Raw genomic sequence first — 24,598 nt, 5'->3', positions numbered from 1 at the left:
ATCCCAATATCCAATTCATGTGTTGCTTTGATCACTTCATCGCATCTTAAATCACCGTGTCATGTTCAGGAGCATCATGCACTATTTAGTGTTAAACAGAAAAACAGTTTTACTCACCAGTGATGAGGACGGCCCTGATCACGGCTGACAAACACCCACACGGCCGAAATGCTTTCATGACTTTTTGCCGACGTCTTCAAGTGCAGAGTCTTTTCTGATGAATAAAAACACCAAGCCGTTTCCTGAGGTTGTGGGTTTCAAAGCTGCTGCTGACTGAAAGATTTGCATCGCTCTGACTGTTGTTGTATGTCAAGATTCTTATGATGTAACTGGGTGTTTTTCCCTTGCACTCGGCATTCATTTGAAAACATGTTTTATTCAAATGATCTCCTCTGACACAAATTCATCTTTCCAACATAAATACAATCACATTCGGATGTATAAAGTGCTACAAAACTCATCAAGCCGTCATGAGCTGTGGTGCTCAAGAAAATGTATTAACCAAAGTCCTGACAAACAGAGGAAGAATCTTAACATCTTAATTGTGGCCATAACAAGCAAAAATATGAAAACTGCAGCCTCCTACTCTCTTCCTTATTGATCACTGACTGGCATTTAATCTTCTCCTACTCACTCACTCATTGGCTCATACCTCCTGCTCAGGTAAGTATGGGGCTACAGAAATTAAATAGCAGTTTATGTGGCCCTGAGACACAGCTCAACAATGAGACAGGAAGTGAAGGTCAAAATAAAACAGGAAATGAGGGATAACTAAAGGTAACTTAACAGAGTCAGAGATACACAAGGATGATAACATAACTTAACTTAAGGAACCTGCAACAGAATCCAAAAACGTTCTAAAAGACCTTAAACTGGAGCAGAATCATGACACTCACAGCTAAGAGAACCCCATCGTTCTAACATGTCTCCACTCACTCAGCATGGAGCAGCTGATCCACCCCCAAGAAGTCTGACAGACCAAGTAAAACACACAGAGTGCCGGGCTCTGCAACTGATTCCAACACAAAGAAAAATCAAATCACAAAGAACTTCAAAACCCTGATAAATCACAGAAATATGTAAAGGAAATATAACAGAGATGTGATCATGTGGGGATTAGGGCCTAGAGAAAGGGGAATGAAATGATTGTTTCACAAGGTTGAAACCCAGGAGTTTAAAATTTACTAAAGAAAGAAGGAAAAGATATTTACAGTTTAGGTTTTCAGTGTATTTGTACTGTAGGATAAATGGTACTCCATTATTAATAAAAGATACATTTGGTTTAACTGTGCTGTGAGTTGTGGGCTGTAATCTGAAGTGTTGCCTGAAAGCTTTTACTTACTGGTTGGTCTCTAGTGGGAGAGTGCTCTGTTGCAAAAGACGTGGTGTGTTTCACGGTTGTTCCTTCCTTCAGCTTCTTTGAAAGTTCACACGTCTTCCAGGAACGTCTTGGACTTTTGCAATAAGTTTTTGCGTCTCTTGTTGTTGTTGTATCAAGATCACGAAGCTTCTCCTACATTTTACATGCACGGACTGTTTACTGTTTGCTGCAGCGAGCGCTTGGCACTGATACTGGCTGAAACTCTTAGATACATGTTGCCAGTGTTGACGTTCGAGTGGTCACATATCGCAACCGCTAACATGACACTCCATAGATTTATTACTGTCGTAGAATATCATCGGTCAACCACTCCACTCAAACTAAGCTGGATCCAATGCAATGAAATACCTTGAAGCTGAGAGTGTTAGTTCATTTGGCAACTGATTTTCCTCCATGGCTAACATCTTGACAAGTCGTTCAAATTTTGCAATGCCAATGTTTATCATTTCAACAAGAAAAGAAAGTTAAATGTGAAATTTACTTTTAAGAGGCGTCTAAAGCGTCCATTGATTAGGAAGCTACAAGACATATTTACAAGGACAACAATGTTCCAATATTAACCCCACTAAGACAATAGTCTGAATAAAACACTCCCATGTAAACAGCAGGTTCTGATGACTGTAACGTGAATAAGTCATACTCATAATTAGACTATGCTTTGTAAAGGGGGATATGAATGGAACATTCGTTTAGCAACTCATGTAAACATCATAATCTAAATAATATCTTATTCAAAATAAGGTCAATAGTCAGACTACTGCTGTCCATGTAAACACAGTCATGGACTTCTTCATATCTTCTACTGTGTATGCCCCAGCTGTCCCAGAGTTCCCATACCTGGGTTTAATGGCCTGTCAGTGCTTGAGGCCAGTTATCTGCCTCTGCCTGCTTGTCCCATTTCTCAGTGGTTATGGGGGGGCATGAGCCAGCCTGCTCGCTCGCTCCTCGTGGCTCCGCAGCCAAACAAAACACATGTGGGTGTCAGTCATAGCGGCACAGACAAAAGTTGGGTTTTGTGCCCGCTGTGCTTGGCTTCATTCTTGGGTGTCTGTTGTGTGTCAACTGTCCAAACATGTCTTCTCACAGATAATTATAAATCTGTTTTTTTCCATTTCTCTTTCTGCATGTATTTATAGGCCAAGGCTAAAGTGATGGACATAATGGACAATGACACATGTTTCATTTATTGTGCTATAAACTGTTATATTTGAGGTTTGTGTGAATGAGCCATGATGCACAGGACACCTGTGATTTGTCCTGTGAGCTCTACTGAAAAGACTTAGATAGTTGTGTCCGAAGAAAACCTCAGAGCTGAGAGTCCAAACTCAAAAGAAACAGGAACAATAGATAACAACAGAAAGCAAAGCTGAAAAACTAGGAAGACCATCAAGAGTACGAGCAAAACCAAGAACATGCTTAACTGAACAGAAAAATCAACAAAGAAGAGTGAGGAGCTCACTGACTTACTGAGGGTTTTTTCAAAGCTACTGCAAATATTTCCTGATATTTTCTCCTGCATTTTTAAAAGCGTTATTCATCCACACAACCTTAGTTTTCCAAAATATTTCCATCCAGACGACAAAAATCATAACAAAGGCTCAAAGAAGCATGTCGGGCCAGTAGGTGGAGATAAAGTCTACATCAATGATCAAATGGTCAAATACCAGAGAAGAACATTTGGAGAATGCTTCATTCAAAACCCAAACAATAGTAGATCATCAAATTAAATTTATATCTTTGCTTTTATCTGGTGAGGCAGATGTATGTGACCGCAAACTTGTAATTACACCTAGCAGTGCTAACCAAACGTAAAGAAACAGGTATGTAGCTGCCATTGCTGTTTCTGGTGAAGGCTCATTACAGTGGGCATGCACGAAGTGTTTCATTGTTTCCCAAAATAGGACATAAAACAAGAGATAGAGACACAAGGAAAGAAGCTACAAAGTAAAACAGGAACAAATAAACTCAAAGTGCAAACAGCTGAGATATAGCCTAAATCCAAATCCCCAAAATCCAACCCAAGGAAATAACAAGGCCAAAGTCTAGAAATAAGAAAAAAGTGGAATAACCATGTGTTAGCTAAAACAAGCTCTGAGAAACTGAGAAAGGTGAGGAACAGGCTGGTGGAGGAGGTCTGGTGGGAGGGGAGGAGGGAGGAGGACGCCGGTCCATGTGAGGCCCTAATTCTGGGTGAGACCTGAGTGAAGACAGTAAAAGAAATATGCTCTCACAGTGTCTCTGCTCACAACATGATATTCCAACACTGCTCAGAAAGTAATTCTATCTCCACAATACAATACAATACAATACCAGGACTTTTCCTTGTTTAAAGTAAAAACACCATGTTACACAACATCTACAGTGCCACAGTTAAAACCAAATTTAAGTTTGATCTTTAAAACCACTTTCATGCACTTTAATTGAGACATAATACAAGTGTACAGCATCTGTCTAATGAGCAGAAATGTGCTAAATGTGTGGAGCAGTTTTGCAGAAAAGAGCACATGTTGCTAACGTGCAAAGTTAGCGTGTGATTGATTAGCTGAAGTGTGGAGGGTGCAGTCAGCAGAGCGGCAGGCTGTTACCTTATGAAATACAACATGACAGGAATAGACAGGCTTAAAAATGGCACCTTAATGGAGCACAGCCATATGGATGTTAGGGGGGCCATGGAGTCACACGTGCCGTGCCTCAATTTGCATACTTCCAAACTGCTACTTCTCCAGCTTCGCAGATTTCTTTATGCCAAGTTCAGAATACTTTCAAGTAGGAAAGCCAATGCCGTGTTTGCGGGGCGAACATCCCAGAACACAATAACACAGCCTTGTATGCTGTACCCTGAGCTATCATCATTCAAAAATGCAACATTGACTCCCGTCGCTCACTCTCTGCATGTTCATGCACTTCATGTTCTTCTAACACACACACACACCTTCTCCCTCTTCTTAAACAGCCAGGTCACATGTCCTTATTGACAGGTCTCACACACCCGGCCACCTTAAAGATATTTTCAGCACAATCGTGCAGTTATGAGGTGCACTGGAGCTAGAGCGGGTCGTCCACTAACCACAATGTTGGAGGTTCAATCCATGTCTCCCCCATTCCACATGCCTTGGGCACGACACTGAACCCTACATTGCCTGGCAGTTTGTGAGCGATGTATGGCAGAGAAAGTGCAACACATAGATGCACTGTATGAATGTGTGACCAGTTTGATGACCCTCTAGCTCGGGTCGGTGCCAGGATTGAGTCCGCTGAGTTTCATTCTCAGCACTGATTGGATGACGCGATATCGCGTCGCGCGAATTTGAGGCCTGAGTACAAATATTTCACATCAGACGCGTTGTGTCAAACACGACGCCCGGGGCTCTCCACACAAATTCCCATCTAGACGTGTCTTGCATTGACTTTGTATGTAATCTCAACGCACCTCATATTTGTGTTGCGTTCGGTGTGAAGACACCATTACAGTACAGATAGCTATTGCTCACCTAACAAACTGTAAATCACAAGCTGAAAATAGTTGTGCTGTTAACTTGGCATCTACTGCAAAAGAAGTTGAAGCACTATTTTAGACAAGCCCATCCTAAATGTGTAAATGTTCATATGACATGATCACGCTCTACTCTTTATACAGCACATTACATGTATAGTGTATCCAGTTTGAGACACAGCCATAGAGTTGCTGTTGGGGCCAGGATGTCTCAACAGAACAATGTAATACAAAAAAACAGCCTGATGAAGTCTGGTGATCATATAAGTTACAAATAAAGAACAAATGAACTAACAACTCATGTAATGAAAGAGGTTGCAGGATAAGCGACGGTAAATAAGCACTCTCTCTCTTATGATAGGTACAAAAACAAGCTGAGCCCACACAGTGTTTCTTAATCACTCCACTTTCTCCATTGAGGGAAAGCACAGGATCGTCCTTGACATGTGACCTCATCCACTGACGTCCTATGAATCGCACAGGGCAGCAAGTCAACAATATGCCCTCTCCATTTCAACTCAATCTCACGGCAACAGCAGCTGCATTGGTCCTAAAACTAGACATCCCCAGTCACACACGTTCATGTCCGCCACATGACCTTGTAAACAGAGCTGGAACAACAATAATCATCCCAGCCCCACCAAAGTCATATCAGTCCACAGACATCCGCCTCCAGCTCCCAAGTGGAGCTTCGGGGACTGTCCCACTAATTTGGAGATGGGTGATGCAATGGGCTATTATCAGAGACCTTGTTTCCCTGGGTGACAAAGGCTAAATGTGTCAGGAGCTAAATGTGAACCAGTAGTGTTGGAAACCAGGTGAGTACTCCACCCTGTCTGCACTGTCTCCACCAACATTCAACTGATAGATGCCTCATCGTCACTGACATGAAGGTCCACTGTCGTCTAAGGTGCCAAACATTAAAGAGAGGGCCCATGTGGGAACCTATCAGCCCTCAGATACAAAAATAACCAATGACAGTGTCCATTTCATCCTGCTGCCCTGCCACTCGACACCCACTGCTTATTCCAACGTGAGCGAACCACCAGCGTCCAGTGTTGCTGCTCAGTTTGGCCACAGCGACTTGTGCGTCTATTTTGGTATCTTCTGAGCTTGCTATCAGGAGCCTGCCCACACCAGTGCATTTTAAACATGGATCTGAGGGCTTGACTCACTTTGGTGAGTTTTCTTTGTTTGATAACTTCAACAGAAAAACTTTGTTCACCGTGAAAGGCAACCGCTAATTGGGATTTCTTCATGCTCGGCAGGTGGTACCTCACTGGATTTTTTGATTCTACCCTGAGGATTTGTTTGATACCCGAGTCTAGAGAAGACCCTCACCCTCAGAATGAGAGAGACCCATCACCAAGGTGAGGGAGCCGTGTGTTGATATCAATGTTTACAAAGACAAGGAACGTACTGAAGGCCACTGGACAGAGTATAATATAGTTTTATGTTTTGCACCTACAGAAATTATTAAATCATTAGACATAAATACTGCCATATCATTTACTGTACAGTAATAATCCCAGAAATATTTGGGGAAATTATATACTTATATTCAAATAGGTGGTCTTCATACAGTAAAGTTAACTGGGGTGCTTCATTCCTTGGGTATAAATACACGAGCAGATGCTGGGAAAGTACCGTGGTTGCTAACTGATCTGTGGTTATAGGAGCTGGGAGATTGTTGGCAAACAAAGTCGAATAGAAAGCCAAAATACTGTAAGTTAGTCTAAAGATACAGTAAAGACACTAGGTTCTAGCCGTTTAAACTGGGTTGTTGGGTTTTATTGATAATAATAATTATAATGATGATGGCGAGTGGTCGCTAACTTATCTGTGGTTATGCGAGTTGGAAGACTAATGGTGACCAGAGTCTAATGGGAAGTCAAAGCATTCTGTACTTTAGTCGTGTGATACAGTAACATGGCTAGGTTCTAGCAATTGAACCTGCCTTGTTAGGTTTCAATAATAATAACAATGATAATAATAATAATAATATGTTTATGTCGATGGGTGGTTGCTGACTTATCTGTTATGAAAGCTGGAAAGTTGTTGCCGACCACTCTAATAGAGCGTAAAAGCATTTTGTATGTTAGTCTTAAGATACAGTAAAGTCACAAGTTTCAAGTAATCTAACCTGGGTTGCTAGTTTTGATCTGTGGTCCAGAGTCTGATGGAAAGCCTCAGCCTTCTGTAAGCTAAGAGCAAGATACAGTAAAGTCAAAAGGTCTCATCAATTTTAAACAATAATTAACAATAATTATTATGATAACATATATATTGTTTTTGTTGCTTCAAATCATTCTTGACCGTGAGCATGAAGGCTAATGGAAAGCTTGGCTACTATAACTGTATTGAACAAACTGTAAAAAAAATAAAAAAAATGTAATGCACACAATCAAATATGCCTCTAAATCATGTAATGTCTATATTTATATTTGTCTCAGTCAATGTCATCTGCTTATAAGGAGAGTCATGGTTGTGTGGATTGTTGAAGAGATGAGTTATATGCCAGTGGCTATGCTCCTAGGTCAGGACATATAAATGGGTTAATGAGCTATTCTAGGCCGTCACCCAGATAGCTGAAGAGAGCTACAGTAGAGCAGCTGCTGTTGAGGTACACTGTGACGAATGTGATGATTTACTTGCATTTCCTGCACTTCAGTAAACCTTCATGAATGTTGCTCGAGAGTTTTGCAGAAGATCCGTCTCTATAATAACCACACAATTTTATTGGATGTGAAAAAGGTATACAGGCATTTGAAGGGGACCAGCATGAATCTTGGGCCCTGCACAGAACATAAACAATGGAAAATGTCTACTTTATTTTCATAAGGTTTTTCCTGTAAATGGAGTCAGGATTGTTCTCATAGCTCCACACAGTGTTAAAAATAGACAAGTGCATGGTATGAAGTGTTTGTCTGTTGCCTGCATAGTGACACCACGGCTGAAGCCGGCACATGTCATGTACATAAAGGTCATCAGGGCAACCCCAGAGTTCAAAACCATTTATAGTAATCACTTCAATAACCGTTTGCATGCCATTAAACCATTGAGGTGTTCATATAATCATCATATTGTGCACCTCAGTGAGTATGTTTAAAGCCAAAGCCTTTTAACGCTGTTACTGATTTCACTCTTTATTTTTCTCTTTAGGAGGTTTTCATATGCCGCGACTTCCCTGACATCAACCTGAGCTGCAAAACCAACAAAAGACCTACAGAGCTGCAGAGCTGCAGAGCTGCAGCAGCTGTAGAGGAGACAAGACTGGTGATGCACAAGACAGAAAGACACTTGTTGACATCATGAGCTGTGTGGAAAAGCGACATGTGAGCCATCGGGGGGGGAGCATGCTCCACCATCGCTTCCCCAATGGCTTCACTGACGTGTTCATGGATGAGACGGACCGGGAGGTCAGCACTCTCACTGACCGAGCCTTCCGAAGTCTCTGCGTTGGAGATGACGCAGTTTATAATGATGAGTTGCTGTATGGATATTCACCTTTCAGCTGCCATAAACCCTTGGCAGGGGAGCCTCTTAAAAAGACTCATCATAAGGAATCTAAAAAGCACGGGCAAAAGAAGTGTGACAAAAATAATCCCCAGCCGTGGAAACAGCAGCAGCAAAAGAATATGTCCAACATGACATCTTTCCTTAAGGCATTGAGTGCCACAGAGGAAAGCTGTGAGGGGATGTTAATCAAAAATGGAGGTATTATGGATTCTAATGGGGAATCATGGGATAAGTCAGCACTTCGCAGCATCCAAAAGGAGTTATCGGAATTCTCCACGGATTATCACCCCAATCTGAGGGAGGGACATTACAAGAACCATCATCAACATCACTCTGGCGGTGGTTCATCTAACAAAACAGGCAAAGATGCTGCCCTGCCCTCAGGGAAATCCTCAAAGATCAAAAACGGGAAAACCACTGTCAAACTAAGGAAACTTAACATCAAAAACTTTTTCCTCCACAGTGAGTTAAGCCCTTTCCAAACTTGGAGAGATTTTAAACACTTCCCCTTTGGCCAAGAGGAGACAGTAACATCTATTCGTCCCACAGATAAAATCCCTAAATGGTTCGACTTGCCATTTTACAAGGAACTGACAGATGCACACAGAAAAGAGACTCTGCACACAGTGGAGGAGCAGTCATGCCAGAAAGCAGCAGTAGAGCCCCCTCCTCCCACTGCTCCGAAACCCATCCCTCCCCCTCCTCCACCAAAGGTCCTGCCAAAGCCCTCAGCTACTCCGGCTGAGAAGAGGTGCTCTTCGGAGGGAGGAGATGGGATTACTGCCCCCTGGAGGCGCAACAGGTCAAGGGCAACAAGTGCAATTCCAGTCAATCAGCCAGAAATACCAAGTCAGGACAATTATTCAAAGACGGTTGATGAAACTCTTTTGTTGGTCAAAAAGGAGCCTAAATCTGTGGAGGTGAAAGCGATAGAGGAGGTCAGCTCTTTGGCCTCTACTCCATTCAGCATCTGCCAACTGATGACTCCTCTCATTCCCTCCAGACAACCAACGGAAACATCAGAGATCCTCTCAGTCTTCTCGCCCTCTGCCCTTGACCTTCCACTTAGACCACACTCTGAGGTCAAAGTGACCCCTGAACCTCCAGTCAAGCGGGAGAGCTACAAATCCCTTGCCTCTAGCATCCTCTTCAACCTCAAAGACAACAGGAAAAGGGTTAAAAGCCGTTACAGCCCGCCTAAATTCAAAACTATAGTGTTGCCTGATGGTGGCATCCAATCTCCACAATCAGATCAATATAAGCATCCACATGCTGGCTCTGAGGGCAATGCATCTGGCTTTAACACCCCTGCCATCTTTAGAGGTGGACAGACAGTTTGCAGTCCTATCTTGGAACCCGACAGCAGCCCAACTGTTGGTCTTACAAACAATGATACTAACAGGCCTCTATCAGTTGACTATTTGTTATCAAATCTACTGCAAACCAAAAAGGAGGCTGGTAATGGTGAGGAGAATCCGATGTCCCCCTTTACACGCCCTAAAAAGAACAGGAGCCCCATGGGTAAGAAGCAAATCTACCCCTCTCTGAATTTGTACAAGAAAACCAACCCTGTTGATAGTGATTTGAAATATGTTCAAGTTCCTGCGAGCACTGTTGCTCCTGTACACACAGACCAACTAACTGTGACAGATGAACTTTCACCACTAATGCTCAACAAAGAACTCTCCCCAACAGCACTGCCAATAAACACATGGCCTTTACCAAACACTTTAAATGTCAGCAAAGATCTAACACCCATAATTTCACCCCGTGCCATTGAGAACGAGAGGTTGTCATCAAATTTATCGGTAGGGAAAAGACTCACAAATTTACCAGACAAAGCAAAACAGCTGGTGAAAGACACAAAAGAAATAGACTCTGGAGCTCAGCCTGCTTTTAAGGAAAAAGAGGCTAGTGGCCAAACCATGAGCACAATGGATGTGATCAGAGCAGCGAGGGAAGCAATTAATTCAGCGAAAAACAAAGCTCTATCTGCGACTCAGCCAGAGAGCATCAATAAGCCAATTTCAGACGTAGAAGAAATGAAAGAGAGAGAAGTAGATGAGAAGGTCGCCTATTCAAAGGAAAAGGTTAGCAACAAGAGGGAGGGTTCATTATCAGAAAACAACAATGTTTTCTCTCAAAGTAGAAATGAATCAACTGGTACAACACTGGTTGGCAAGAATCCTGTCAAGAAAGAGCCACCGCCAGTTCCAAAGAGAAATTTTGCAAAATCTGATGTTGAATTTGCTTTTGACAGACATCAGACACATAATGTTGACAAACCCAGTAGGTGTAATTCAGTGGATGCGAAACTAGATCTACCAGAGAAAGAAAATGAATCTGTCCCAAAACAAGCAAAGAGCAAACATGTGTTCTCAGCCAGACAGAACAATTACATAAAAAATCAGAGATGTGCAGTGACGGATGATGATCAAGGACAGGAATACGAGGAACATGATCCGAATGTGAGTACAAGGTCAGAGATGGATGAGAATATGACGTCACTAAGACAAACGAGAGATAGCGAGCATATTATGAATGATTTGCATGCTCTGAAAGAGCTGCAGAGAGCAAAGCTTGGCGATCGCATACTTGACAACACCAGGAACAAGTTTGGGATTATTAACATTGATGAGGAGGCCAGGGCGAAGAATGATTTGATCTCAAGGGAGCTTCGTAATATAAAGAAGGGCATGCTATCTATGAGAGGGAACACATCAGCTAAGAGAGATGTGTTTTCCAAGACAGAGAAGGAACAGAGAAAGCAGGAGGCTTTCACAAAGAAAAACACTAACGTCATGGTAAACAAAGCACTTCTAAATGACAATTATGACAAAGCCAAAATGGCACTTGAAGAGATCATTTCAGAGAGGGAGAAGCGAAGGAATAAATTCGACGATAGAGACGATGATTCGACATTTGATGAGAACGCTAGCGATGAAAGTTATGTAACAAGGGGACAGCAATGTCAAAACGCAATGAATGATTCAATGATGGAGGGCAAGGAAAGACAAAATGGCAGCATTTCTGCATTAAATGAGAAAGATCTAAAGGAGAGGTTATGCGATCTGAGAGACCGCAACCACGTGAGGCAGATTCTGTCACTAACCGAGCCTAGACATGGTGAGACTCACAGACTAAGTGGTAGGAAAGTTCTACCTGTCACGGAAAAGGTTGGCAATGAGCTAGACCCACTCCTTAAAACTAAACATGTTATTGATAAACAAACTGATAATCCTAGCTATGAATCAGAGGTGGTGGATTTCAGACATGTAGCGAGACAGGTGTCTGAAGACAGTGGTGAAAGTCTGAGTAATGAAATCGGAAGCACAAAGTTAGATGCTCCGCCTGTTCCTCCGAGGAGTAAAAAAGGAGGCAATAGAAGAGACGGCAGCACTACTAAGGAAATAAATATTTCAAATGATGCAGTAGATGAGGATGCCTGGGACGAAGTTGTGAAATATGAAAATGGTGAGGTGTGCTTGAATGAGATGAGGAGGACAGGCTCAGGAAAACAAGTAGAAGACAGTGACCAGTTCACAAAAGAAACTCTGCCCATTCAAAATGAACAACTTTCTGATGAAGACATGTGGGATTTGGTAATTAATGCAAATTCAAAATCCATCAAAGCTCCTCATGCAATTAAATGTGAGCCCATCTCATCTTCAAATTACCTACAATCTGAAAATAGCTTGCACTTGTCACCAAAGTTCAAGGGAGATGAAAACGAGCCGACTGATTTACAGACAGTGGGCGCCAAAGGGGAAACCGCCTTTGAAAACAGCAATGCAAAGTCACAGGAAGCATGCAAGGTAAAGAGAAAGGCCCCTTTAAGACCGGACCATCTGCTAATCACACCAGATGACAAAGTAAACAAGAATATAGCTGCAGAAGAGGAATCGGACAAAACATATAGACACACTGAGGAAGTAAATGTAGATACAGAGGCCGTCAGTGAAACGCCCATAAACATAATATCACCTTTACTACTCGTGAATGGTGTTAGTGTCAATCAGAGCCCACCTGATCAAGCTAGCTTGTCCTCAAAATCCTCTTACTTCTCTGCAGATAGCGCACTGCACAGAAACACTGAGACTGAGTCCAACCTTTACCACTCACTGGAGAACTTGATCGGAGAGGTGGAGGAGGGAATGCAGAATGTTCCACAAAACATGAAACACGATTTGGACAGGACTGAGGTGGAATATTATTCTTTGAGTGATCATGAAAGTGAGTCAGAGGTTATGAAGCGAGCGATAGCAGCGCTTCAAAAAGAGCCAGAAGTGCCCGACGATGACAGCAAGGACAGAGACAATATCACTGCAGATGAAAGTTTAACTCATGATGAAAAAACTCCAATGACACCAACATCACCCCCGAACACGTTCTCACCAACTTTGGCAACCCCGTCTTTATTTAAAGTCAAAGACAACACTTTTAATATTAAGCCGAAGAAGAAACTACAGCCTTGGTTACTGGGAGGTAGTCTGGGTGGTTCAGAGAGGGGAGAAGATCAAGCAAAGGAAAACCCAGAGCTCACACTGGTTAATGAGACCACTACCAGTGATACCACCTTACCTCCAGCAGAAACCTTCACACCTAAAGAGATTGTAACCAACCATTTGCCTCCTCTGCTGCTTTCACCTTCAAATCTACTAAATGAAATCCCAAAGAAACCCCAACTTGGACAGTTCCTCACTGTCCCACAGGAGGAAGACAGGTTGTCTGGAGTGAGTCCATCATCTGAGGGGGTGGAGAGCGTAACAACCAGCACAGCTGAGATGGGAATGAGCGCAGGAGTCCCAGGAGAGCGTGATGTGTCCAAGGTTCTCAGCGAAGGCTCCGGATCCACCTACAGTGGAAATGAAAGCCAAACTGGGTTATCCAAACCCCCCATTGTCTTACCCAAATCTGACAAGGCTGTTCTCAAAGCCATTAAGCTGACGAATAGAAGAATCAAGAAGGAGGAAGCCCAGAAGTCCCCCAACAAGTCATCTCAAAGCAGCAGCAAGCACAGAGCAGACAGACACAAGGCTGACAAATCTGAGCAAAAAAGTGGCAGCAGCAGTAAGAATAGCAAGAGCATCGAGAGAAAGCACCACCATCAGAGTGAGGATCACCATGGTAGAACAAACCGTGAAGGAAGTGAGCAACTACTCCATGAAAACAGAGCCCACAACAGCGAAGGCCACCATCAAGGCAGAACAGAGATGAACCCCAATACTCCGAGACGGAGCAACAAGTCGGCGGATAGCAACAAGCAGAGCAAAGAAGCACTACCCAGTGTTGCAACAGAAAGGCAAGGCCGCAGCAGCGACAGACACATTCGAGACAAGTCCAAAAGACATTACAGCACTGATAGGGTCATCAGTAACGTACCTGTGTACAAAGCTCAAGTCAGCCCCATGTCGGACAGGCCATTCCAACGGTCGCAGAGCATTGATAGATACCTGGGAGATAAAGTGGAACGCAGGCTTAGTGCCGATATGTCAGCGAACGAGAGGTTTGATCCACGGACGCAGCGCATTGAGAAATCCATCATGGATGGGATCCAGCAGAGAGGCCGAACCAGAGACAAGGCGAGCCGAGACAACCCAGTGAGGAGGAGTCAGAGCATTGATGCGTACAGCACTGAAGCATCTCACCCTCCAACTCTGTCCCGCCAGTCGAGCCACACCAGCCAGCTTTCACGCCAGTCCAGCATCGAGCACGCCATTGTCGCACAGTCGTTCCCTATGACCCAACGTAAGATCCTCCAGGATCCAGACTCGGGGCAGTATTTCTTCGTCGACATGCCCATACAAGTCAAGACAAAAACCTTCTTTGATCCCGAAACAGGAAGCTACGTGCAGCTGCCAGTCCAGCCAACAGAGGGGGCTATTCCCCAGGCTTCCCCCATGGAGGTCTTGACCCCACCTCTGGTTGTTTACCACAGCTTTGTGCCAGTGCCTCTTTCCCCCATGGCTCAGAAAGCTATCATTCAAACTGCTGTTATAGAGCCAGAGGAATTTGAGCAGAGACGCCTAGAAAGGTCAAGGCAAGTGCACTGTATGGAGGGACATCCATATTTAGAGCCTGTCTATGGTCAACATGACCACATATTAGGGGAGTTCATGGGCACTGAGGAGCTGGACTGTCCAAGCTGATAAGCCTTGAAGTTCCAAAGGAAAAATCCACCCTCCTCATTTGCTGTTTTCTCTCATCAAATTGTTGTGTTCATTGAATCCCAGGAATTAATTTGTAAACTTTTACTCAAGTTCTTGACATTTGACAGTTGAATGTTAAATGTGATGAAGCCCCTGTGTTTTCTGAAATTCATAATATGCTGTTTGTCTACGATTGAGTAGAATGGCCATATTGAGGAAAAACTATTTCGAGAATAAAGTTGTAATATTATGAGAACGAAGTTGAAACTGAGAACAAGTTTGAAATATTACAAGAATAACGTTGTGTTTTAGCTAGAAAAAAAGTCATAACGTTTTGAGAATAAATCATTTTTGGGGATACAACCAGCAAAGAAAACCCTTTCATTCTGGTAAAATCTCATAATATTACGACCTTATACTCTCTTAATAAAGCTGTGTGGGCTTTGTGAAGTTCTATCGATATTTATAAAGAGGATTTTTTTTGACTTGACTGTAAACTGACAACAATTTATGAATTTGTGGGTGAATGATGACTTGCTGTTGAATCCTGACGTTTGAATATGAGTTTTAGGATTTGTGAAAGACAATGTGCAATTTTCGAGACAGATGATGGACATGGATGATCCATGTTCATCATGTATTTAAGTGTAAACAGAGAGGGAAAGCTTGAATGTAAATGTGGAATATTTATTGTAAATGCTGAGTTTGTTATATTTAACTACAGTGGTGTTTTGATCTTTACTACTTTTCAGGTATTGTGCCGTTTCTTTTGTTTTATTACCTGCAAAGGTTGTTGCTTGAGATTCTTTTTCCACCAGACAGTTTCCAGTCACTCAAGTTAGAGATACCTGAAATAAAGATAATTGTTTTAAAAAATCTAACCTTTAATTTGTTACTGATTTTAACTGATTGTTTTCACGCAACTAAATGTTCAGATTCTTTGCATGCTGAAGTTGAAATTGCCGTGGAAGATGTCTGATACAACACAGAGTTCATTTATACCGTGTAAATGCTTGAACTGGCGTTATTGAAATCAATAATTGTTTTTTAATAAGCAGAGGATATGAAGGAGAATTGGTTTTGCGAGTTTGTTGCATTGGCATTTTTCTAAACTAGAACAAAGCAGGGCTGTATTGTGTCTGTGATCCATTCCAATAAAAAACAACTGTTTTTACAGACTTCCATTGTACCAGTGTTCTTCATTTCACTCCACTCATTGATCATTTAAAGCACGACAGTCGAAATGAAGAATACATAAAACTGCTAAAACTGTTTTGATTGTTACGCTTGGCGGTTACAGCATCTTTCGAATACAGAAAACCAATTTTTTGGGGGATAATTCTCTTGATGTGCAGTGGAACCCAACAGGTTCACAAATGTTCACTACTAATGTTACTACTAATACAATTTTGATTGGTTACTTTTGTTGTCACTCACCAAATAGTGGCTTTATGGTTATGACAGTTACTGACATCTAACAATTTTGTAAATTTATATTATTAAGTTTATTTTAACAATAACATTATATTTACTAACTTTTAATGATACAATTGTGTTAACTTTTGGCCTGCAGAGAAAGCTAATATCCACTACTGCTAGGTAGTTAACTCCTTGATTAACTGAAAATTACGTATTTATGAGAGTATAATTATTCTGTGCAGAATGACAACAGATGATTTGTAGTGTTAAACTACAGCTCTATTCTGCCATCTGCTGGTCAAGTCAGCTTGTACAGTATGTTACTTTTCACAAAAGCATCTCTTATGGCTGTTGAGCTGTTCCATCCTGTTGCTATAGGTGTTCATAAAACTGATTGAAAACATTAAACACAATAACTAATCTCTGTTAAAACTGCCAATTAGTTTACATCCTTGTAAACTTCTTGAATCCAGTGAGATTAAAATGCTGATGACTCACACGTCCGTAATCTGCCTTTTGAAAGTGATGAAAACAATATTTAACACTGAGCAAATATACCGTTCAAAGAATTCAGAGTTGACGTGAACAATATATTGAAATGTAAAGTTATTCAATTGCAATTATTCAACTGGTTATTAGTGATATTCTTGAGAACTTCATATTTTTGGGGTTTGGGCTATTAGATTGACATGTGGACCGAGGTTTAAACTGAATTAACTCCCCTCCCATCTCAACTGAGGATCATTAAAACAGTTTGTTGTCAACTAAAGTAAATTTTGTAATGTAAATGTTATGGAATCCATAGACTAAACTAGACAAAGGCTGCTCAATAGTTGGGGAATTTTATTTCTAAAAAATAATACAATATTTAAACATATGCACAAAAATACAGTGTTTTAATCAACTCAAGTAAACTGTCCTCCCCGTCCAGCATTGTCCTGATGTCAAAGAGTACACAGCCAGTCAGTGACAGCCGCAGCTCAAAGCCACCATGTCGTCGTACTGCTTCAAAACCACGTTCTCCTCTTCGTCGAAGTATAACAAACTGATGGACTGGAGTCTGTCGGGCACACAGCAGGGCGCTCCCACTTCGTTGCCCGAGAGCTTGAGCGCGTGCATGATGGAGCGCACCGTGGCGTGGTTGGTCGCTTTGAGGCTGCCCCCCAGCGGGAACGGACAGGAGCCTTTGCAGTGGTAGGCGTTGTAACCCCGCGGGGAGATGATCCAGCCCGACCAGCCGATCTCCTCGAAGTCAACATAGAGGGGGACCCGCTGGCAGGGCTGGGGGTGGCCGTGGGGCGAGGAGCCGGGGGGTGCTCGTCGCGTTCTGCTGCGGTGGTCGCGACGCTCAGGTGCTGCTGCTGCAGGTTGAGCTTGTCCTGTGGAAAGAGAAGGAAAGACGATCACGTTAGATTGAAGATCCAAGATGGACTTTGTTGTCAAACACAAGACAAGTGCATAGCAGATGGGAGAAATTTACTCTGCATCCAGCTCATTCATGTCATTCAGAATGCTATGGTTTCCTATGTAGGCGTTAAAGCCTAAAGTTTAAAAAATAAATAATAAATATGGTACAAACAGACATTAGGATATTACCTGCAACTGAAATTAGACACATTGAGTAATAACACAAATAAGACGCGAGCAGACATGAGAATTAAATCACACTAATAAAAAGATAAATCAGGTTTGAACTATTGGAATAAATAAAAGGTTTTTCGACTTTGGGATTTTGGGAAAGGTTCATAGCGCAGAATAATTTGCTTTTAAAACCACATCACAAAATGCCAAAGTCTTGAATTAAGTCTGTACAACAAGAGAAACAAGATACATGTCATGTGACAGGTTCCTAAAACACATACCTATTTGGATATTTTATACTGAAAAAATATATAATTCTTTATTGTTTTTTGGTGGAAAAACCTCTTTATACAATTTCTGCGCTGCAGTTTCTTTAATATTTACATTACAATACCTGAGACTATAGAATTGATTTACGTAATTTTGTTGATACATGTGGTGATCAGTCATTATGAGTACACTACTGTGGGAGTGGGCCAAAGTATTGTTACTGCAACATATCTTCATCCTGACTCATAAGATACGATTATTGACACGCTGGCACTAAATATTGATATTTAATTACTCATATATATATAGTTTGGACTTTTGCCAGTTTATACTTACAATGATGTGCACATTGACAAGTTACAGTGTGTTTTTTTTAGCATTGTTTTGTTTTTGTCTGTGAAACTTAAACCAAATTGAAGTGAATAGATACAGAAATCCTGCACTTTACATCTTCAGGGGCATTTTGCATTCTTCTTCAGTTAGACAGATATCATTGTCTTGAAATATATCAATCATTGCACAATAGCTGTATTGTGATATTATCGCCATGTTTCGCATTTCGTATTGCAAGTTACCCTGCAATTCCCACCTCTAATATATATATACACATATTACATTCATATTAACATGTTAGAGTTTTGTTTTGTGTTATACTGAATAAATAAGATTAATGTATTAATACTTCTTGTTTACAACTGCTCCTTATAACAACGATGTATTATAGGATCATGGAGACAGTACAGTCAGCTCGGCCGCTGCAACGTTTAGTTGGATTCAGAGCCTGCACACTCTGATTCTGTAACAGCTGAGCTACTGAAATTCAAATGCAAACACAGATAAACGCCCCTCTCATGTTTGTATGCTCATATTAACACAATCACACACCACTGCCACCTGCCTCTTACCCAGGTATGACTGGTTCAACGCTCCTGTCTTGACATCGTCTGAGAATATGACCAGGTAGGAGTTTGCCTCCGTCAGCTCTGCGTTCTGCTTGGATGAGGCCACCGCTGACTCCATCCAGTTCCCAGAGGGGAGGGTGGTCACCATCAGGATGCCGTTATTCTCCTGGCTGTTACGGATCCACTTAGATACCTGTCAGTCAGAGCAAGATTCAACAATTTTTAGTTAGTTACTTATTTTTAAAAGTAAATAATTACTTCATGTGAACAAATTATGTCTTGGTCCAATCAAATGAAGACATGGGAGTGGTGACAGGAAAACATAAAAATGCCCAAAAAATAAATGATCAATTATTTTAAATATGTGAAACAAAACCAAATAAAGGGGTCATTACTGTTTGAGTCACGTTGAAGACCTCCCATCCCTGAGTGTAGAGAGGCACCAGTCTGGAAGTGATGAGGTTTCCTCTCCAAGGCTTCACCCTGCTGTCCAACACCTCGTACAGATCCACCTGGACAATCAGAACACACCACTGTCACTTTCAAACCTCATCAGCAGGTGAACTGTTTGAGGTACATGAGTCACCATGTTAGAAGGACTCAAAACAATGATACACAAATTAAAGCCTTTACCTTATAGAAATGAGGCCCGTATGACTTTCCCATGTAAAACTTCTGTTTCTTCCTGAACCAACGAAACTCCGCTTTGATCATTCTCTCTTCTCTGCCGAAAGACGAGAGGTTGAAGAAGTGAAACCTCTCTCCAGCATGACCTGCAGGCGGGGAAACATCCAGCACACACACAGTCAAGCGATGAAATAATCGGATTTTAGAGTAAATTCTCCACATTTCACTGTTAAATATACGTAGCCGTGCGTAATTGCGCGCCTGGTTGACATTTACGCACGCGTGTAAACTTAAACTTATCTTCCAAATTACTTTTCTCACTAAACAACCGTTCAAAACAAACAATCAGGCGTGACATCCAGTGGCCAGGTTTTGTTTATCACTCACCTTTATCCACAAAGCTCCGCACAATGTTTCCTTCCAGAATTTCCTTCTGGCTTTTTGGCCTCCCGTCCGAGACCGACACCGCGTTAAAGAGATCCAACATGAACTGAGGGGCCTTCTTGTGAGGGGCCGCCGCCGCCGGACCCCGGAGCGACTCCTTCAGCTGGAGCAGCGCGTCCAGGTGCTCGCTGGCCGTCTTCTTCGTCTCGTCCGAAGCCGCCCACCCTCTGCCCCGCTGCGGGATGGCGAGCTGGGTGACGCATCTGGGATGGAGGGCGAGGACGAGCAGCCAGACGCGCAGAGCTCCTGCTGGCATTTTTTTTAGAGACAGAGTGGACCTGTGTGCGCACGGTGGGTGATAAAGGGTGCGACCCCCGCGTTGGATTTGAAGACAGGCTGCCCCCCTGTATTCATCTAACACTGGGAGATGATTGGGCCGTGATTGATGATGAGGAGGGGGGGTGGGGGGGTGGGGGGGGAGACACACAAAAGATAGGTGAAAATGACCCGAGAGTGAGCCATAAAGGTAGCAATAAATACATGAGCAATTTCCCTTAATTTGTATGTCCAGGTTAGAGGAGGTGAGAGGCCGTGTTGTTCATAACCAAACAGGCTTTTATCAGAAAGCATGTTTGCAGAGATATGGAAGCTAGAAGATCATTTATAAAAGTGATAAACCCCCCCTGACAGGAGTCACCATGGAGACTACTATAAAAAGTGACGCTTTCAAATAACCCCTCACGGTGTTTGCATTGCTGAATAAATAATAGAAAGTGAAGTAAATGCTGTGCGCGGAAATATCGCACGGATTGTATTTTATCTATCCTACATATTAAAGATTGGCCCGTATCTTGAAGTATCGATGGGTTAGGGTGAAAGCAGTTTGTATAACCGACCAAACAAAGTTATCCCATAATGATGTCATGTGTTTCTGGGCCCCAGCTGTCTGTTATCAGCACGGGCCCAGTCGCGGGAGAGCAAACGAACAGCCCAAAGCCGTGACGCACACGAGAGCGCGTTTCTCTAAAGCCGCAGTTAACGCGCACGTTCCCTCTGAAACGCAAGCCCCCCCCCCCCCCGGTCACCGTGCCCCCCCGGTCACCGCGTCTCTCCTCCCCTCGCTCCCTCAACAACTGTTGGGACAGTGACTCAGAGTAAACACCGTGACCCCCCGTGACGTGTTTATTCCTCCGTTGTTATTATTATTATTATTATTATTATTATTATTATTATTATTATTATTATTATTATTATTATTCCTCCGGGATCATCTTCACTCATTCAGCTCCAAACAAAAGGGATCAAATTCCCAAGATCATCAAGCTGATCAATGGCCAAGTCGACCCCCCCCCCCTGCTGTTAATCAAATTCATGTGCCATCACACAGGAATGATGATCCCCTCATTTAGGGGCCATTACTCAGGTTTTAAGGCCCCCCACAATGAATGGGCCCCCCCCCCTCCACCCCTCATCTCTTGTATGGTTTACACTGTGAGATAAGCCACAGGATAGATTATGGCCATAAACACTGCAAACAACTGGAGCAGGAGATCACATGATGATTGATTTAATGAAACAGGAGTGTGTGAAATCGAAGTTGCTCTCGAAGGGGTCAAAGGGCGTTCTGTGCACCAGGAACGTTTTTTTTTTTTTACATTGAAGCGATGATGTAGACGCTCACACCGCTTGCTGATTGGGTCTTTTTTGTCACGGCAAAGCCTTCGCATTCGCCAGGCTCCAATCACATGACCCCCTTCCGTAAGAAAACAACCAGCACGAGCCTCAGCTACCAGTCCAGAGCAGAACATGGATAATCTAGCGTTGCTGACCCTGTTGTCTTTGCGAACAGCTGTGGTGCAGTAAAATTCTGCATTTTACAATGATCCAACAACTTACATGCCTAGTAGACAAGATGCTATCCGAACAATCTGCAACGATTCTGCCACCAACCACTGAATTTCAGGCACATTGCCCAGTGTGCGTGAGCAATTGCGAAAATGCAGTTTTCAAACTAAAACGCAGTAGTATGGATGTAGCCTATACTTTTAAGGCTCTTCATGATCTGGCCCAAGACTTTATCGCTGATATTTTAATTCCTTATCGACCTCTGTGCAGCTTGAGATCTACAGGCAGGGGTCTGCTGTCACTTCTTGAATCTGGGCTGAAAACTAGACGGACAGAGCATCGGGGCCAAACGTCTCTGGAATGAAAAACCTTTTCAAAAGGCATATTCCTGATTTAAATTGTTCTTTTATCTCTATTATTATTACTAATGCTTTGCCTCTTCTAAACCTGCCTGATTGGAATGGACTGTTTGCTTGTCCATTGTTAATGCTCTGCACCTACTTCAGAATTATTCCTCGTCACTGGTGAGTCCTCTACTAAAATAGAGTATACTTTATTGTTTGTGTGCAGAGCTTTTTTATAAACAATCTACAGTGCAGAGGGAACTTGGAAAACGCTGTGTTCATCCTACCTGCCTATTACTATGCTCAGTGTTTTCCTTTTGGGTGGTGAAGCTTTCTTTATGTTCAGTGCTAAACCTCAGGGGAGGAGATGCTGTGGAAGCTGTTGCTTCGTCCAACTGAACACCAGTAACCTAGTTCCTTCTCTTGACACAAGTACTGTTTGTGTTGCACATGTGTGTACTGTATGTGTGGGGTATTTTGTGTGTATACGTGTGTGACTTCTTGGCACGTGGACGTGTATGACACAGCTGGGCGTTGTGGGATGTCCTCCAATGTTTACACTGACCATGTGCTGATCACAGATAGACTTAAAGGGAAGCCCTCTGACGTGGATGTGCGCAGAGCCTCACACAACAGCTCAGGGGCGGACCACAGCCCGTCACATATGGCTGGAGTGTTACGATCTGTCAAATAGCCTGTGGATTTATTAATACAAGTGTAGTAGAATAAAACCAATTTTCAGACATAATCTCCAGAAAATGTCTGGTCAACTGGGTCAGGAAGTTTGTTTATCATATATATGAAGAATGCAGCAGGTGAATCTCCGTTTCCGATGCATTCACAACAACAAGAACAGTTTTGAGGGTAATTGTTCATGTTTGTTTCTGTTTAGAGATGAAATGTCAAGGTATCACGAATGCCTTAAGAATTTATTGATATATGTCCTACACTTCAAGACAGTCTATTCAATACTTGTGGGGACATTCCAGTTGAAACAAATGGTAACCTCAGTACAGGAAATATCAAGGAATCATTCAAATAGATGGGATCTATCTTCTTAGGACCATGAATATCTGCAATATATTTGCTGCTAATCAATTCAGTAAATGTCGAGATATTTCAGTCTGGGCCAAAGCGGAAGCTCGTCCAAAGGACACTAAAATAATTTATGTTATGATTTGGCACTATACAAATAAAGTTTTGAATTGAATTGGAAGTACGGGGAAATACATTTTAAATAAACACACGTCAATTTTTTATAATGCAGAAGAATTGTCTATCGATCTGGTTACTGTGAACCAACTATCACCCATTTTATTTAGTAAATATTCTGATTTACTTGAGTTAAATACTGAACAAATGACGTTTAAAGCATACCATAAATTTCACCCACATAGTAATCAATATTAGTTTGAATTTAAAAAGAGCCTATTTCAACTAAAGGGGAATAGATTAAGTTAATGGAAATAAGAGTAAGGACAAATATAAATAAGTACATGTGTATCCGTCAAAGGGGTAAATGTTTGGAACAAATATGATGAGGAACTAAAGACAGGTAGCAAATCTTACAAGTTCAAAAATTATTTTTAAAATAAAGTGATGAATAAATACAAAAGTTAGATGTAATTATTCATATATTTGCAAAAATACAAAATATTGTATTTTTAGTTTTTGAATGGCTGTTTTCTGTTTTTACTGACTAACCTAACCTGTGAATAGAGAGCAAGAGTAATACGCTATCACTTCAGCCCACACTTTTACACACACACACGCTTTAATGGTTTGTACCAATTTTTTTGTGGAACATGAATATATGGACAAAAATAAAAAGATTATATGAACTCACTGAAGAAAACTACTTGACCATGTTTTCAAAATCAGATGTTGTAAATGAATGTGGAGCCTGATTCTGGAGTGTGGACTGGTGCAAGATTTACTAACACTTCATTTGTCCAGATACAAATGTGACAAGCGGCTCAAGGCCGACACATTTTTACTGTTGTCTTCAAACAACCGCTTTTCCTACTGAGACATGTCGTAAAGTCTTTTATGAAAAAGGCTTATTTCCCTCTGTGTTCGATACTCATCACATCCACACCCACCCTGACAATTCACTTACACTTTGCTTGGTGCCAAAACCTCAACGTTGCATTGCCAGGTCTCCAGCAGACTGGAGACTGAAGTCTGCATAATTTCTGCCTGTCCTGTCTGCTTCAGATTATCTGCTCATCACTAACTCTGCTTTTACATGCAAATCAGTGGATGCAGAGCCTCTCAGTTGGACAGCAGGTGGCGCTATTGGCTTAGGCATGAATACCCAGTTTTATTAATGATGTATAAAGTATGATTTCAGGGTATTCTATGTGCAACATCATATTTCTGGCCCCAGGTTTTAAAATACTGGGCAACAGTTTTCACAAGAAAACCTCATACATGCAGTGGCTGTCGTGTTCACATAGTCGTAAATAAAGTTGCATTGCATGAACTCATAAATACATGGCACCCTAACAGTTAAAAGTTGTAATGGAAAATTTGTGTGGGTCTTATATCTGAGAAAGACCAACAAGTTATACTAAAATGACCATTAATGAATGGCAATTAACCAGTATGTTAATTTATTTATATCTATTGCAAGTTAAATATTTCAAAAGTCTCCATTGATTGAACCGCTGAGACCTTGAAAG

The 24,598-nt window shown here is 42.0% G+C and overlaps 2 protein-coding genes across 5 annotated transcripts; one reads left to right on the top strand and one right to left on the bottom strand.

Annotated features, from left to right (window-relative positions):
* The first annotated feature begins 5,705 nt into the window (after nt 1-5,705).
* On the top strand, nt 5,706-15,721 carry LOC117753028. 4 transcript variants are annotated; one of them, XM_034570843.1, is made up of 3 exons: nt 5,706-6,053; nt 8,037-8,085; nt 8,147-15,721. In XM_034570843.1, the coding sequence occupies exon 3, from the start codon at nt 8,186-8,188 to the stop codon at nt 14,540-14,542; it is 6,357 nt and encodes a 2,118-aa protein (XP_034426734.1). In that variant the 5' UTR covers nt 5,706-6,053; nt 8,037-8,085; nt 8,147-8,185; the 3' UTR covers nt 14,543-15,721. The 4 variants fall into 4 exon arrangements, with proteins under 4 accessions (XP_034426734.1, XP_034426732.1, XP_034426731.1 ...); XM_034570841.1 differs by having other exon boundaries at nt 5,706-6,244; XM_034570842.1 differs by adding an exon at nt 6,143-6,244 and having other exon boundaries at nt 6,011-6,053; nt 8,037-15,721.
* A 1,203-nt stretch (nt 15,722-16,924) lies between these two features.
* On the bottom strand, nt 16,925-20,365 carry LOC117752834 (bone morphogenetic protein 2-like). The gene is made up of 5 exons (XM_034570502.1): nt 19,729-20,365; nt 19,348-19,487; nt 19,110-19,226; nt 18,718-18,907; nt 16,925-17,340 (listed from the first exon to the last, which is right to left on the bottom strand). Exons 1-5 carry the CDS (start codon nt 20,039-20,041, stop codon nt 16,925-16,927), a joined length of 1,176 nt encoding a protein of 391 aa, XP_034426393.1. The 5' UTR covers nt 20,042-20,365.
* Between the last annotated feature and the right edge of the window lie 4,233 nt (nt 20,366-24,598).

Source organism: Hippoglossus hippoglossus, chromosome 19, assembly GCF_009819705.1.
Source record: "Hippoglossus hippoglossus isolate fHipHip1 chromosome 19, fHipHip1.pri, whole genome shotgun sequence".
In the NCBI taxonomy this organism is placed as follows: Eukaryota; Metazoa; Chordata; class Actinopteri; order Pleuronectiformes; family Pleuronectidae; genus Hippoglossus; species Hippoglossus hippoglossus.
This window is presented reverse-complemented; position numbering and strand designations above follow the sequence as displayed.

Excerpts from the sequence above, each read along its gene's own strand:
- LOC117752834 (XM_034570502.1), bottom strand. The coding sequence starts at position 20,041 with ATGCCAGCAGGAGCTCTGCGCGTCTGGCTGCTCGTCCTCGCCCTCCAT. Across the intron at positions 19,488-19,728 it reads GCGGAGCTTTGTGGATAAAG|GTCATGCTGGAGAGAGGTTT; the intron begins GTGAGTGATAAA and ends CCCCGCCTGCAG. Across the intron at positions 18,908-19,109 it reads TCTTCAACGTGACTCAAACA|GTATCTAAGTGGATCCGTAA; the intron begins GTAATGACCCCT and ends TCTGACTGACAG.
- LOC117753028 (XM_034570843.1), top strand. The coding sequence starts at position 8,186 with ATGAGCTGTGTGGAAAAGCGACATGTGAGCCATCGGGGGGGGAGCATG.